At 37.4% G+C, this 17,626-nt stretch overlaps 1 protein-coding gene across 4 annotated transcripts in view; it reads left to right on the top strand.

Annotated features, from left to right (window-relative positions):
- The window catches only part of DOCK10 (dedicator of cytokinesis 10), a 262,527-nt gene that overhangs the window by 87,792 nt on the left and 157,109 nt on the right, over positions 1-17,626 (top strand). Inside the window, exon 1 of one of the 4 annotated variants that reach the window (XM_046644371.1) lies at positions 3,679-3,856. The exons of the other annotated variants lie outside the window; for them this stretch is intronic. Within the exon in view, the coding sequence (XP_046500327.1) occupies positions 3,752-3,856 (105 nt within the window). The 5' untranslated portion in view covers positions 3,679-3,751. Of the gene's footprint in view, positions 1-3,678; positions 3,857-17,626 lie in introns of those variants that run through there. 4 annotated transcript variants of the gene reach the window in all.

Consider the following 17,626-nt stretch of genomic DNA (forward strand, 5'->3'; position numbering starts at 1 on the left):
CTAGGATATCCTTTACCCTTCTCCCATCTATTAGACTCCCATCTATTATTCAAAGGCTTCCTTAGGTTCTATCTTTACTATAAAGCTTTTCCAGACTCCTTCAATCTTTAATGAATTCCTGTGTCAGATACGAGCTTCTTGAGGCTAGGAAGGGTGTTATGTATTTCTCATGAAGCCCAGCAATGTCTCAAGTCTAGTACTTAATAAATTCTAATCATTTATTGGTATCAGATTTCTTTACTAATGAACTTGACAATGACTCCTTGTGGCTGAGCCAATTAATCTCTGATTTCTCTTTATTGCCCATTCTTGCCCATTGTCCTAGTTAGGTTTTGGATTGCAACACATTTCTGAACTTAAGCAGAAACGGAATTTATTGGAATGGTGTGGGATATCACAGAATGCTAGAGAAACAGACTTGGTCTGAGATCAAGGAAGGCAAAGCCCAGTAGACATCCCCAGCAGTGTCATCCCATGGAACACTGAACCTCATGCCGCTGGATTTTCCCCTCCTCTGTAGTCACCACAATTTATGTCTATCTGACATTTCCATATGCTGCCTGGCAATACCTCCTTTTGCCATTATTTAAGGGAGTCCTGATCAACAGCTAAGCGAGGAGAGAAATGAGTCATTCTTGTATTGCAAAAGTCAAGGGGTGGGAGGGACTCCAGGATAAAGAACCATGGCTCCTAAAGAGGAATAGAGGAGAGACTATATGCAAATATTAAAAAGAGGGGAAGTCACTTAAGAGTTGCTCAAGATTATTAAATGCTTTGTTATAAGACAGAATTCCTTCTAAAACCTCTAAGTCTTCTAAAACTCTAAGTTATGGATTTAGGGTACCACGGTTAAGAGGGTCCACAGATGGACTTCAGAGATTTGTGACAGTCAGCCACGCATGCACATTTTCTAAGTACTTATATTTTTCTGGTGAATCCACAATTTTTATTAGATTCTCAAATGGGCCCATGATCCAAAAAGGCTTTTAAAACACTCTTTTTAGCTATCAAAATAGAAACGTAATCTTATCCCAGGAAATCAGGTGACCCAGAGGCAGACTGTCATAATATTGTATAAGGAAAAAAAGTTAACTCTGAAGATTCTGCATGTGCTGTAATGTACCTGCTCGTTCAACAGATACCAAAGAGTTACTTAGAGAGTGAAATCTGTTCAGGGCTAAAGACACACAGTGGAATTTCTAAATATCCAAAGTCATGGATCAAAAGGGCTTCTGCTCTGTAGAATCCTTGGTTGCCTACTTAAGCCAATTACAGAATAATAATATAGTTTACCTCCCCAGTGGTTATTTTTATAGCATCTTGCTATTTTTCTCATAGTTTTTGAAGGAAGCTTCCTCAGTCTTCATATGTGGACAAGGATTAATCAGGATCTCTTTTGACTTGTCTTGCACAAATCACTGCGTGATAAGATAGAGGTATGGGAGTGGCTCGAGCCTAGGGTGTATGTATGTGCTTCAACTAAATCTAGTTATTACTGGGGAAAAGGGAATGGCCTATGTCAGTAAAAAGAAGTTGTGATAAAGGGGAAGGCTTATTAAATAAGCAGATGGCATCCATTTAGGCCGTGGTTGTTGGGACTAGCTGCATGAGCGAGAGCTTCTGTAAGGATCGCTGCCTGCAACACAGAATCAGAACTGTGTTTGCAGAAGTGGCTTCTTAGCGTGAGATGAAAATGTCTTATTCCATTTTCTTTATGGCCAAAAAAGGCAAGGGAGGGACATCAGAGGTGATTAGGGGAGGAGGCCATTGTTTTAAATTGATGGTCAGCGAAGGCTTCCTGAGGAAGAGACATTTGCATAAAGACCTGAAGGAGGTTGAGAAAAAGCCACCAGGATATCAGTGACCATTCATTCTGGGTTGCAAGTTTGCATCATACGTGGCAACCGACTCGGGCCTGCACCATTGAACGTGTCGGGCTCTAGAAAGAGAAGACAAGAGTGTGGAACAAAAGCATCCACCAAACCCACAATGTATTGACTCATCGTTCCCCTCCTCATGTCATTCTCCCCCTTCCCACTGTAGCCTGAATCCTACTTCCAGCTAGGACATGAGTGAACTCTCTGAGCTAGTTAGCAGCCTTGTTATCTTTCTTTCTTAAAGTTCAAAACTCCTAGAATATTGAGAACCTTTTGCACGGAAATTGCACTCCTCGTTAAGCTTCGTGTTTGTATCCACGTTTCACATCATACTGAGCTCTGCACAAAGGTGCCCTCAACAAATGCCTGTGGGACTGACCCTTCCTGACACAGGACGGGGGCACAGTTACTCCCTTCATAATATTCCTTCCTCAGGCCTCACCTCTTAGGAGAGTTGGAAGAAGCCTTTTCTAGATCAGTGGTCATGGGGATCAGTCCTCAGTGGAAATATTCCTTCAACCATCTTTATAACCCTCATAGTGCTTCATGGACAAGCAACAGTTCCTTTAGCATCTTCATCACACTCATGGGTACCACAATTGAGTAGGCTATCCTGCAGATGAAGAAATAGAATCTTAAAGAAACAAATGACTGTCTCACACAACAACTGTTTTTGGAGCCAATCTTTCTAATGTTTAATCAAGTATTTCCTATTCTTGGGGCCTCCAAATATTTCTCTCACACATCTGGTAGAAAAAAATTGACTACACTCCCATAGTCTATGCTTATTTATAAATTATATAGTTCTTATCAGTAGCTAATATTTCAAAACACAATATACAAATGGGACAGGGTTCATTGTTCAGCACAGTAAACGTAAGTCCCTCAGTTATCCTTTCATTAAATTTAACAAATATATACTGAGAAACTTCTGGATGCCAGGCACTTTTGTAATCACCAAAAACACAGTGAGTGAAGCAGACAAAATTCCCACACCCATGGAAGATTGAGTCCAGTGGAAGAAGGCAGACCATAAGTAAAATAAATTGGTAAAATATATAGCAGTGTTACATGCCAGTGAGGGCCATGGAGAAAAATAAAATAGGAAGGAACATTTGGGTGGGTATGAGGGGAGAATTTGCGCTTTTAAATAGCCCCCAAGAAAGTGAGTAAAGATCTAAAGATTAGGGAATTAACTATTTGACTATTTTTAGCCATTTTACATCAAGAACCAAGGTGTCCGTGTCATTGTGTGTTATATTAAATATTAGTGAAACATAAATTTCTTTATTTAGATAACTAATATAAATAGAATTCTATTTTCTCCATCCTAAGTGACTGTCTTGGGCAGCCCTCCTAGGAAGACCACTAATTTAATCCACACTTACATGAACAACTGCTTTAAACAGACTTCTTGGACCTGAGCTATATTATTACAGTATACCTTTGGGATCTAACCAGAATGATAAATTTTGGATGGTTGTTTGAGTGTCAGACATGGAGCTTTACAATAAATTAGCTCTTTGATTCAATCTTGGTTTGGTTCCACGGGTGATTTTATATCATATGGTTTATTCAGCTATGAGCAATTCTCTTAAACCTCCAAAGTCATTTTGTGTCTTTGTCTTACTTTAAAGCAGGTGATTAGGGAGACGACATGCACAAAAGCATATCTGAACAGCTGGTAGTTAGTTGCTCACAGGAAGCGGTAACTTGGTTTTCTTTTCCTTTCCGTTGAGTTATGTTCATGTAGCGTGAGCATTTCCCTTTTTACCAGAGGAGAAAGATTTGTTCGGCCTGGTGAAGTTTCAAAGGAAGAAGTTGAGCAAAATTGATATTTTTAAATATTTTGTGACTCAAATGACAGCAAAACAATGAGCTTCCGAGGCAGAGTTTTTAAACGGGAGCCCAGTGAATTTTGGAAGAAGAGACGAACAATAAGGAGAGTAAATCAAGAAGGAATCCCCAGATTTAGTTCTGTAGGTATCTGAATATCTATGCTCGCTTTACATCTTTTTTCTTCGCTACTTTAAAAAAAAATTAGCTCTGAAGTGGTATTCTAACATAAGCTATGGGTAAAGTCTTAGATGGAACAGAATATTTAATTTGACTTGTAAATATCTTCTTTTCCTTACATTTTTATTTTTTAATTACTTGCATCATTATTTTTAAAAATGTGATAGAGGATTTAAGTAGCTGAAACTTTACCAGGATATTTGGTTTATTGGAATTACTTACATCATTATTTTAAAACATATTGAGAGAGGATTTAAATACACTATTACTAGAATATTCTCTTTTTTAAAGAGAAGACTACAATCTCTTGAATTAAGACCCCAATTGATGACTTGTATATAATTGTGCTTTTTAAAAAAATATTACCACTCTCTTTTTATCATGTACCACTCATTATTTGTTTTAAAATTCTTAGAAAGAGCAATCCAAAATATGAAAGAAAATGTAAATAAGTATTGGATTAAATAAACCAAGGAAGAGAGTAAAATTGATAAGTTTTAAATGTTAAAAAGATTTCGTTTTGTTTATTGAGAAGAATGTTTCCGCCTTATTATTGTTTGCAAACAAAAGGAGACCTCTGGAGACGTGTACTTATTAGAGAATTCTAGATTTCCATCTGTAAGAACTACCAGCGGTTGAACATCAGAGCCAATTGCTAGAATGCTTCATTGATTCCCATGTAATGTTGAAGGCCTAATTTATATGATAAACGGCTGCAACAATATTATTGGGTAGCTCTTTTTATAGGAACGTTCATTTTACGAGGTGGGTTTAAGTTTTGCTTGCTTTCTTCAGGGCAGGGGTTCTTAATAATCAGCACTATTGTCATTTGGGGTCCAAGATTTCTTTGCTGTGCTGGGCTGTCCTATACATTATAGGATGTTTAGCAACATCCCTGGCCTCTACCTACGAGAAGCTAGTGGCAAACTCTCCCCGGTTGTGACAATCAAAAATGTTTCCAAACGTTGCTAAATGTCCCCTGGGACGGGGAAGGCAATGTGCCTGATTGAGAACCAGTGCTCTAGGGGTAAATAATCTTTTTGTTCATATAACCATCTTTAATCTAAAAACAGAGTGGCTTTTTAAAAAATGACATATAAGATAAGATAATGATTATTTATGAATAGTTGTTTAATGAATATGAATAATCAAATTAATAAGTAGTCGCCCAACCTCTGAGAGCTCAAAATCAGGTATGAGAATACTGCATCTCAAGTAATAGTGGTTCTCTTTATACTTATAATCTATTTGGTGGAAATTTAACACGAGTAGAATGTATCAGAAGTCTGCTTGATCGGATTGGTGCCATGCTGTCATTTGGTCGGTTCCTCTCTCAGTATCTCAGGAGTGCATGTTGTCCAGTGGAAAACACAGGCAAATGAGTCCCGTCACCTTGTTCCCATGGGATGTACCATGATTTTTCCACCTAGTGTTTTATAACAGGAATATACAGAGTCCTGAACCTAACTTCTTGGTCCCTATGGGCCCCAAGTGGGTGCCCAGTTGTACCTTCTCTACTGGCTGCATAAGAGCCTCATTAGTTGTTTACCATCAGCCTGTTAAAGAGAATAAGTGTTTGAAAAACTTGTTTGGCTTGAGATTATTTTAACCTCTAGACCAGTCCAAGAATATCATTTCCCTGCTACCTTTCTCTCATTGGATTTTAGAAGTTCCGCGGGTTATGTTGCCGTAAGATTTACTTCTGTGTCCACAAAAAGAGACAACACAGGAGAAGCACATTTCTATCTCACACAGACCACACATGCAGTTTGCAAAAGGACAGTCCCCAGTGTCTCACCATATAATGAAGCTAATCACTCGATGAATTATCTTAATTGAATTTGAAGGTATTGCTATTGAGCTCTATGGGAAAATCAGCCAGTAAGGACGAGTGTTTTCCCACAGCATTCAGTAGCTATGCATTCACATTTAATTAAGATCATTCATACAGTGATTAGCTTTCTTCCATGGAAGGCACTGGGGACTTTCCTGCTACAGTTGCCTGCTTTTGGTCTGCGTAAGATAGGCGTATCTCCTTTCACAGGTTGTCTCTTGTGTGGAGTAAGGGAGTGTTCAATCCATCCTTAACTATTATCCTGAGATATGGTTTCCATTTTGGAAAAAAGAATCCAAGAAAGTGAAATGCATAATTAGAGCACTAAGGGGTCATTCTCTCTGGCTCTCTCATCTACCATCTGTATGACCTTGGGCAGGTTACTTAAATCACTCTGAGCCTCGGTTTCCTCTTCTATGAAATGTTTATAGCAATATCTGCCCTGTCCTAAGATTGCTTATTGGAATTCAATATGATTATGTTCATTCTGAACATGATTTGAACATTGTAAAGAGTTGTAAGTTACAAGTGTTATGTAGTATTTCCATTTCCGAGGACAGGAGAAGAGGCATATAATTGTAGTGAGATTGTCTTTTCAGTAACTGCAACAATTGAAGACAACGGACTAGAGGTGACACTTTCCTCCTGGGGGCCTTTTTCTATGACAGTAGACACAACTCTGAATTACGTCAAGCTGAGTGCTCAGGGGTCCTAGATGGGTCTGTGTGTTGATGGTATTTGCCTTGGAAATGTCGTGTTATTTTCCTCACCCACCTAAACCCAACTTAGCTTAAAGCCCACCCAAGGTCAGTTTAGACTTTTCCACAGCACACTCATCTAAGCTTTCTAAAAGCTAAACAGTGTCCCTAGACTGGCTTCAGAGACGACTTGATAGGTGATAAGGAAGAAGCAATTCAAGTGACAAAATGCCCAACAAATGAAGATGAGCCGTCAAGTTAGTTAGGAAAGGAAAACAATGATGTCTTTTGAATTTTTGCACGTACTCACATATTGTAGTGAAAAAAAATGATTACTGGCCATAATTATCACAGATTATCTGTTTTTATAATGATGATGTGGATTTTGAATTCTACAAACCCATTTCTTGCTCTAAGGCAAATTTAAAAACGGTGTAATTGCATAGTAATCTGGAATGCTTAACCGGAAAAGTCTGTGACTTCCTAAAAAGTGTATAACCCAAACTTTATATATGCATGACCCAGGTTGATAAATTTGTTTATTCAGTTTTCTTCAAATGCTGTTTGAAGCTGTTTATTTAACTCTGCTGGAATTTTTAACTGTTTTGGAAGTTTCCCTTATTAACCCAATTTTCAAGTGTATTGTCTAAGAAAATCTTTCACATATTTTTAATCCACTTATCACAGACAACATACAATATGAGAGAATGCAATTGCATTATAAAAGTTCAAGGAAGTGAAACTTAATTGTTTAATCATCAAGTAGAACTACTTCCCTTAATTTTTGACGTGTATGTGATGTTCTGTTGTTGAAGGTTTTCTTTTTAACTACCTTTCTATTTTTATTTTTATTTTCTTACCCAAATCTTTCAGTGTGATCTCTGGTGCATAAGAAGTCAATAGCAAGACAGGTTCCTTCCTAAATTGCACGTCCTAATTTGGAAAGATTAAATGCACGATTAAGTTGAACTATTTTATCAATCATCTATACAGTGAGAACAAAATGAGAAATTTATTTAAATAAATGTGAGTTGTTATTTTTTAAGTTGTTACTGGCCTGTGGATCATTAATCTGCAGGATTTCAAAGTATTTGGAAAACTTTGAGTATGCCCCCAAATTATTGCTCTCCTCCTTAGTAACAGCCTGTTAACATTTTAATAGAAAATTGAAAACCATAGAAAACTATAAACAGAGGATCTAATCTGAACATCTTTAACATATCTCCTACATACATCATTTTATAAAATGTATTGTGCTCGTGTCTTTCAAGTCCATTTTTTATCCTTTATTCCTCACATTCCTCTAATGTGAACAGCCTCTCTCGCTGGTCATCTGTGATTTCTTCCTTACTGTTACTTTTTGTTTTATACAAACATTCAGTTATCTATTTAGGCTGTTTGATAATGAGCCAGTTGGCTGAAACGAAGCACAAGAAGGAGTCCCAGGATGATCGTTGCAGGAAACAATGAAAGGAGACTGAATCAGGGTTGAAATACAGTGGAGAGTAGGGATGAAAACTGTGAATGGTCAGGTTGGAGAAAGCAAAGAAGCAGGAGTAACTGGAGGGATCTGAATTCAACTCGGACCACAGAAAAGGAGAAGTGTAAACTGAAACTTGATCCGGTCTAAGAACCTAGGCCAGATCAGAGGGCTCTTGGTGTGACTGCAGCAATAGGGAGGAGCCAGCTCTGGTGGCAGATGGCTGCAGAGAAGACCCTTTCAAAATGGACTCGGAAGAGGTACCTGCAGCTTAATCAAGAATGAGCTGACTTTCCTCAAGGCTGGCTGGTAGGAGAAGAGGTAAACCAGGAGAGAGGCAAGCTGTGGGAGAACTGCCAAACGGGGCAGCGTTTACTCCATGACTTGCCTTTTATAGCTGTCTGAGCAGGAGGTGGACCATTTGTCAGAGAGGGGGAGTGCCATAATGGACAGGAAGTCACACCATGATCCCAACAGCTCTTTGTATTTAGCAGATGGTGGCCATGGTACCAAGCTTTCTGAATTTAGAGATTGCCTCAATTGGTGGCAATTTCCATTGTTGTTTTTGACACAAACGTTATCTAGCATTCTCTACGTGGTTCCTTAATATTACTTTTCATTTCCTTTTCTTCATCCTCTTTACCTTCTTAAAATATTTTCTTATCCTCTGTCCCTGCTACTTCCTTCCCTGAGGTACCAATTACCTCAGATGCCTCTAGCCTTCCAATGTCCTTCACTGCAGAAACTTGCAAAGGCACAGGAATAGTACTTGAAATTCCAGCTTTAGTTCAGAATCTTCCCGACAGGGAAAAAAGCTTTTCTGTTTTCTATTCCTGTGAGGCCATGTTCTTTGCCAGTGGACTGGAGTGGCAGTGGACCATAGGCTTCATACTGAGCTGGGTTGAACTATCAGTTCTTCTGCAAACTTGCTGTGCAAGTCCTCAGAATCCAAGTTCCTGTATCTTAAAGCAATGATGATCTCTTCTAGACTTGATATGAATATTCAATGAGAGAAAGTGTTAAATAGTTATCATGGTCCTTGCCATTTGATCATGATAATAGTAGTAGAAAAATAATAACTATTATTAGCATATATGGGGTAAATTATAAAAAATAGTAGTTTCTACTGTTACTATTAGTATTAAATCATTTGGTGTGACTATGTTATTTCTACAGGCAAATATAGATAAGTTAGTTTTAATATTACAAATATGGAAAACGTACCTGAAAATGAAAATGGCAGGAAGGTGACATGGGGCTAGCAATGGCTTAGAGAGTGATCTGAGAATGTCTGATCTATCGTATACTCTAGGGATCTGCCAGTGCTTCCAATACAACCCAGAAATTATGTACGGAGAGAAAATTATAGTATGTGGAATGTCAGCACTGAAAACAAATGTGGACAGAAACTTAATTTTTGGCCCTAGCTGTTCTGGTGTCATAGCGGGGATGAGTTGGGCTTAATGGAAAATTAGAGACGAGCGCTGCCTGGCGTTTATCACCTTGGAAAACCAAGACGGTACTTAAGGGGCTGGCCCTGTGGCTGAGTGGTTAAGTTCACATGCTCTACTTCGGCGGCCCAGGGTTTCACCAGTCCAGATCCTGGGCATGGACATGGCACCACTCATCAGGCCATGCTGAAGTGGCGTCCCTTATGCCACAACTAGAAGGACCCACAACTAAAATATGCAACTATGTACTGGAGGGATTTGGGGACAAAAAGCAGAAAAAAAAAAAAGAAGATTGGCAACAGTTGTTAGCTCAGGTGCCAATCTGAAAAAAAAGAAGGTACTTAAGTCGCTCATGCCCAGGATGATGATGCCTGATGTATTTTTCATTGAATGAGATGATGTTGGAATTCATTAGTAATACATGAGTTTGCTAAATCTAACTTCCTGCACTTCCAGGAGTCATTAGCTACATGAGAGGTCTCCTTTAAGACCATTCAAGTCCAAATAAAGATAAGTTGAGGAAGTAATAGTCCCTTGTTATAGGTGCTGCTCCTGGTATTGTATCATATTAGATTTGTTTAGTTGCATGCAGAGGAAAGCTACTGCAGTAAACAAGTTCTGTCCAGAGAAGTGAACAGAAAGAAGAATGGAGAGACAGGCTGGGAAAAGAGCAGGAATGGACTTTGAAGCAGGCTGGGGCAGTGGGAAACAGCAGTGGTCTTGGTGTTTGGAACTAATGCACAGTCCTGTGGGATTTTGGCACCTTTCCACTCAAGAGTCAGAGTTCTGGAGGGAAGTATTGAATGGGCCTCGCTGGGGTCACGTGCCCTGACCACAGGAAAGCAGGACCCTTTTAATGATCAGACCCATCAAGACTTCTCCTTATATGCAGGGGGAGAGAGCTAAGTCCTCAGAAGGAAATTAAAATGCTAGTATTGGACTGGCCCGGTTGACATAATGGTTGAGTTCACACTCTCTGCTGCAGGGGCCCAGGGTTCACAGGTTCAGATCCCAGATGCAGACCTACACACCACTCATTAAGCCATGCTGTGGTGGCATCCCACATACAAATAGAGGAAGATTACCACAGATGTTATCTCAGGGGCAGTCTTCCTCAAGCAAAAGAGGAAGATTGGCAATGGATGTTGGCTCGGGGCTAATCTTTCTCACCAAAAAAAACCAGCCACAACAATGAAAACAAACAACCTAGTTTAACCTGGGGGAAAATTAAATTACTTTAAAAAATAAAAAATAAAATGCTAGTACTAAAGGAAAGCAGGATCAGTGTTGGGTAGGCCAACATACAACAAATGTCCAGTATGCATATTCAATTTCAAGTAGCCAAAGGTAAGAAAGGAAATAAAAAACTGAGCTGACCATCATTAAGGGAAGATTTATTGAAAATACAGGATGCATGTTGTTGACAGAACTATTTACTTTCATTTACGGGTGACATGTATGTGTTTGTATATATACACACAAACACACACACCCTCATGCTTGACCTGTTGGTAGAAGTTCATCTGTGTGACTGTTAAAGTCCTGAAATAGGATCAGAGTTTGAGTCGGTGGTAGCTTTCGTTACAGACTTCATATAAATTAATCTAAAATTGCCAGCAGTTTGCTCTAAGGCATTAATTTCCCTGGTGTCAGGCAGACTTGTAATTGGGTTGTGATGTATTTTTAATGATATTTATTATCTTTCAAGTGTTTCTAGAAAACAAAATGAGACGTAATTCAATTTGATTTACATCTTCTTGGATATTTTCTACTTCTTTACAAGTACCAGTATTAGACGAAGCAGCAGCCACTTTTATATTTTTTATTTTCATTTGCTGTACAAAAAAAGTGAATTTTGACATGCTCCTCAGAGAAATATGTGGTTAAATTTCCTTAAAAAAGAAAATAAGACTGAAGGTTTAAATTCAATTTGAAAGTATACCTTACATCATAGATCCTATAAAGCTCATTTGTGTCCTTGGTTTTCCTAATGAAATTTAGGGTTAATAAAATAGAATATTCTGGTTTTTCTAACTATAATGTTTGTGTTGAGTATGATGACTAATCATCCTTTATATTTGCAAAAGGCTTTATGATTTACCAAGTTTAACCTGCTTAATTTCACTGAAATGGACTGAGACATTTGAAGAGTTACTACTGGTTAATTTCTTCCGAGCTCTGTGTCCATTTTTGTTATCAAGGGAACCATTTCCAAATTCAGCTTAATCTGAGCTTGCCCAGCTGTACAGTTCTGAACTTGGACTTAGCTAGTGTTTTTCCATTCTCATGAAACTGTGTGGTTCAAGACAGAGAGAAGGTTAAAGGGTCAGCCTGAGATGGCTTATTCCCTCTTAATCATTTCCTTTTTGGTAAGAAAAGCTAGTCTTGCTTTTTGAAGCTCAAACATTTGAGAGATTGTCCAGTGGAACTCCCTTTGATGAGAGACTGGATTAAATCTGTCACACGACCACAGGCTGACAGCTGTGGCCGGGGATCCAGCTGTACAGTCTCTGCAATTTTCTCATTTGTTTTCAACACAAATAGTGTGGAAGTTGATTCCATTCCAACAGCACTAAGGCCAAAGGGTCCTGGATTAAGTTAAGGTCTAAAGAACCCATGTGTCATTTAGAGCTTTTATTTCCTCTAAAAAATTTAATCAGTTATCTTGATGACACCAAAATTAATGAACAGCTCAGTTGTTTCTAATTTGTTTTGGAGATCTCAAGATCAGAATTCTTTTTAGGGACTCTCTAAAGACCCTGTGGATCCTCAGTGTTAGCTATTTGCTTGTCTGTATGCCAAGATGTGAAGAGAATGTTTAAATGATTGGCATGTCATGCCCTACTGGGGCCTACTATATTGGTCCTAAAGTAAATATCTATTTTTATTGGTTTTTCTGGGTCATTAACCAGGATGAATGGTTTTGTAAGCTGAAGAAGGTATTCAGAAATAGCATTGATTCTGTTATGAATATTCAAATTAGAATAAAGATTCATTTCTGGAAAAGACAGGGGTGATTCAGGAAGATTGGGGAAATCTCAACTAGCGTCACAGGAAGCACTACATGTCAGAAAAATATAAAACTTCTCAAAAATAGGGGGAAAAAACACTTCACGTAATAATGTTCTTGAAAAGATCCGATTTTCTGAAAAGGAGAAGTAAGAGTGACTAGTTCAGATTGACAAACTAGAGTGACCCTAAGGGTGAGTAACCAAGGCGGTCTCCCTGATTACACTTACAATTTAATGTAATCAACCCATTTTTCTAGCTAGTCCTTATCGATCCTGTTAGCTCCCCATTGCTGACAAGCTTAACCTGCATGTGTGTGGGTTAGAGCTACAGAAAGAAATTCTAAGTATCTACAACTTTGATTGTCCCCTAATATTTATATTTGCAAAGCTAATGAGTTTAATACTAAACTAATCCTAAATTTAATCCATTTCTTTTGATCTGGAAGTATAAATATGTGAAAATATTTTCTAGGCTGTTTCCTCAAGGAAAATAAAAGAATTTCAAAGTCACTTTCCTTTGCTCATTTACATAATTAGGTAGCTTGCCTTCCTTCTTCCTTTGGGGGATAAAGGAGCCTGACTTGATTTAGGAGTTACACAGAGGAGAAGGTGCCCTTTGTTAAAACTTCAGTCCTTTTTCTTATGTTATTACCTCTTTTGCCTCCAGTAGAATCATTAGTTATCAAGGTTTCTTTGTGGTTGTTTTCAAGGAAATTTAGATAATAAATACAAAAGCATGTAGCACAGGTCCTGAGACATACAGGAGTCAGTGTCATCGGTATTGGTTGGTTGGTTTGACTTGCTTTTGAGATATGTTTTCGGGTAAAATATGTGGGGTAATTTTCATCACTTTCAAATACAGACAAATCTATATTTGTGTGGCATTTGGTGGTTCACATAACATCCTCACATACTTCATCTCCTTGATCTTTGCAACAACAACGCCCTAAGCAGGAAGTTGCCCTTTGACTCGTTTAAATCAACTTCATTAAGTTCAACTGAAATGACTCGTCCAAGTTCCGTATCTGGTAGGTAAAGACCCTCAGCTTTCAGCTAGAGATTCTGCCTTCTAATCCTTTGTGACCAATGTGCAGAGGTGCTTAAGTAACTCCCCACAGACCTCAAAATGTTGTAGTTAAGGCCTTGCTAATTGTTCTTCCCTTTTTGGCTGACATTAGCTTCTAGAATCACATACATAATCTGTAATTATTTTCCCTGGTCTCCTTTCCCCAGTGTTTTGTGTGTCTTTTTCTAATTACTTGAAGCTGTTATGGTTGAACTTCTTGTGAAGTCCCCACTGTGAGTATCTACGTTCCCTCTCTGGTGGATTTTCAAAGGGTAAACAATTTTAAAATCAAACAACTCCCCAGTGTTTCTATGGAGGCATGAGAGTTTTGAAAGACTAAGTTCATTTTTTTCACAATGATGAAAGCCATGATGTTTCGTTATAGAAAATTTGGAAAAGGCAAAACAGAAAAATCCTAAATATCATAGTCCTATCCCAATATAGTTATTGATAATGTTTGGATATATATCTCTAATCTTTTTTCTTTAATTTTTAAAGTTTTGTTCAGGTATTCTAGTGTGCAATATTTATTCCCACTTTTATTTAGCAATAATATGTCAGCAATTTTGCTAGTCATTACAAACAAAAACATCAGGGTTTTTCTTTGTTTTTTTTTTTTAAATTTCATGTGTACATCATTATATTTCGATTTCTGTGTAGACTACATCATGTCCACCACCCAAATACTAATTACCATCCGTCACCATCCACGTGTGCCCTGTCACCCCTTTTGCCCCCTCCTCTCTCTCCGCTTGTCTTCTGGTAACCACCAATCTAACCTCTGTATCTTTGTGTTTGTTGTTGTTGTTTTTATCTTCTACTTATGAGTGAGTTCCTACGGTATTCAACTTTCTTTGTCTGACTTATTTCACTTATCATAATACCCTCAAAGTCCATTCCTGTTGTCACAAATGGCAAGATTTCATCTTTTTTTTATAGCTGAGCGGTATTCCATTGTGCATATATACCACATCTTCTTTATCTGTCCATTCCTTGATGGGCACTTATGCTGTTCCCAAGTCTTGGCTATTGTGAATAATGCTGCAGTGAACATAGGGGTGCTTGTGTCTTTATGCATTAATGTTTTTGTGTTCTTTGGATAAATACCCAGCAGTGGAATAGCTGGATCATATGGTAGTTCTATTGTTAATTTTTTGAGGAATCTCCATACAGTTTTCCGTGGTGGCTGCACCGGTTTGCATTCCCACCAGCAGTATATGAGGGTTCCCTCTTCTCCGCATCCTCTCCAACATTTGTTATTTCTTGTCTTTTTAATAATAGCCATTCTTACAGATGTGAGATGATATCTCATTGTAGTTTAGATTTGCATTTCGCTGATAATTAGCTATGTTGAACATCTTTTCATGTGCCTGTTAGCCATCTGTATTTCTTCTTTGGAAAAATGTCTCTTCAGAACGTTTCCCATTTTTTAATTGGGTCGTTTGTTTCTTTCTTATTGAGATGTATGAGTTATTTATATATTTTGGATATTAACCTCTTATCAGATATATGATTTGCAAATATCTTCTCCCACTTGTTAGGTTGTCTTTTCATTTTATTGATGATTTCCTTTGTTGTGCAGAAGCTTTTTATTTGGTGTAGTCCCATTTTATTTTTTCTTTTGTTTCCCTTGTCTGGTAAGACATCTTATTCAAAAAGATGCTGCTAAGATCACTGTTGAAGAGTGTACTGCCTGTGTTTTCTTCTGGAAGTTTTATGGTTTCAGGCCTTACATTCAAGTCTTTAATCCATTTTGAGTTAATTTTTGTGTATGGTGTAAGATAATGGTCTACTTTCATTCTGTTACTTCTGGCTGTCCAGTTTTCCCAACTCCATTTATTGAAGAGACTCTCCTTTCTTCATCGTATGTTCTTGGCTCCCCTGGCAAAAATTAGCTGTCTATAGATGTGTGGGTTTATTTCTGGGCTCTTGATTCTGTTCCATTATCTGGGTTTCTGTTCTTGTGCCAGTACCGTGCTGTTTTGATAACTATGACTTTGTAGTATATTTTGAAATCAGGGAGTGTGATCCCTCCAGCTCTGTTCTTTTTTCTCAGGATTCCTTTGATTATTCAGAGTCTTTTGTTGTTACATATAAATTTCAAGATTCTTTGTTCTATTCCTGTGAAAAATGTCACTTGGGACTCAGGAGTTGCATCAAATCTGTAGATTGCTTTAAGAAGTATGGACATTTTAACTATGTTAAGTCTTCTAATCCAAGAGCATGGAGTATCTTTCCATTTCTTTGTGTCCTTTTCAATTTCTTTCAACAATGTTTTATAGTTTTAGTGTACAGGTCTTTCACCTCTTTGCTTAAATTTATTCCTAGTTATTTTATTCTTTTTGTTGCAATTGTAAATGGGGTTGTATTCTTAATATCTCTTTCTGCTACTTTGTTGTTAGTGTATAGAAATGCAACTGATTTTCATATGTTGATTTTGTATCCTGAACTTTTAATGTATTCATTTATTATTTCTAATAGTTTTTTGGTGGATTTTTTTGGGGTTTTCTATATATAAAATCATGTCATCTGCAAATAGTGACAAGTTTTACTTCTTTCTTTCCAATTTTGATCCCTTTTATTTCTTTTTCTTGCCTGATTGATCTGGCTAGGACTCCAAGACTGTGTTAAATAAGAGTGGCAAAAATGGGCATCTTTGTCTGGTTCTTGTTCTTAAAGGGATAGTTTTCAGTTTTTCACCATTGAATATGATATTTGCTGTGGGTTTGTCATATATGGGCTTTGTTATTTGAGATACTTTCCTTCTATACCCATTTATTCAGGGTTTTTGTCATAAATGGATGCTGCATTTTGTCAAATGCTTTCTTTGTATCTATTGAGATGATCATCTGGTCTTTTTCTTTGTTTTATTAATGTGGTATATCACATTGATTGATTTGTGGATTTTGAACCACCCCTGCATCCCTGGAATGAACCCCATTTGATCATGGTATATGATCCTTTTAATGTATTGTTGTATTCGATTTGCTAGTATTTTGTTCAAGATTTTTGCCTTGATGTTCATCAGTGATGTTGGCTTGTAATTGTCTTTTTTTATGTTGTCCTTGTCTGGTTTTGGTATCAGGGTAATGTTGGCCTCATCGAATGAGTTAGGAAGCTTTCCCTCCTCTTCAGTTTTTGGAAGAGTTTGAGAAGGATAGGTATTACGTCTTCTTTGAATGTTTGGTAGAATTCACCAAGGCAGCCATCTCGTCTTGGACTTTTGTTTTTTGGGAGGTTTTTGATTACTATTTTGATCTCCTTACTGGTGATTGATCTATTCAAATTATCTATTTCTTCCTGTTTCGGTTTTGAAGGTATATGATTCTAAGAATTTATCCATTTCTTCTGGTTTATCTAATTTGTTGGTGTATAGCTTTTCATAGTATTCTCTTATAATCTTCTGTGTTTCTGAGGTGTCCATAGTAATTTCTCCTCTTTTGTTTCTGATTTTATTTATTTGAGCCTTCTCTTTTCTTTACTTGGTGAGTCTAGCTAAATGTCAATTTTGTTTATCTTTTCAAAGACCCAACTCTTACTTTCATTGTTTTTTTTCTTTTGTCTCTATTTCATTTATTTTTGCTCTGATTTTTATTATTTCCTTCCTTCTACTGATTTTGAGCTTTGTTCGTCCTTCTTTTTCTAATTCTTTTAGGTGCACTCTTAGATTGTTTATTTGAGATTTCTCTTATTTGTTGAGGTAGGCCTGTATTACTATAAACTTTTCTCTTAGTACACTTTTGCTGTATCCCATAAATTGTGGCATGTAGTATTTTCATTTTCCTTTGTCTCCAGGTATTTTTTTTATTTCTTTTTTGATTTCTTCGTTGACAAATAGTTGGTTAGTAGCATTTTGTTTAATCTCCACATATTTGTGGCTTTCTAGTTTTCTTCTTGTAGTTGATTTCTAGTTTCATAGAATTGTGGGCAGAAAAGATGCTTGGTATTATTTCAGTTTTCTTAAATTTATGGAGACTTGTTTTGTGGCCTGATATGTGATTTATCCTGGAGAATGTTCCATGTGCATTAGAAAAGAATGTGTATTCTGCAGTTTTTGGATGAAATGTTCTCTATATATCTGCTAAGTCCATCTGGTCTAATGTGTCATTTAAGGCCAATGTTTTCTTGTTGATCTTCTGTTTAGATGATCTATCTGTTGATGTAAGTGGAGTGTTAAAGTCCCCTACTATTAT

This window comes from Equus quagga, chromosome 17, assembly GCF_021613505.1.
Source record: "Equus quagga isolate Etosha38 chromosome 17, UCLA_HA_Equagga_1.0, whole genome shotgun sequence".
Lineage (NCBI taxonomy): Eukaryota > Metazoa > Chordata > Mammalia > Perissodactyla > Equidae > Equus > Equus quagga.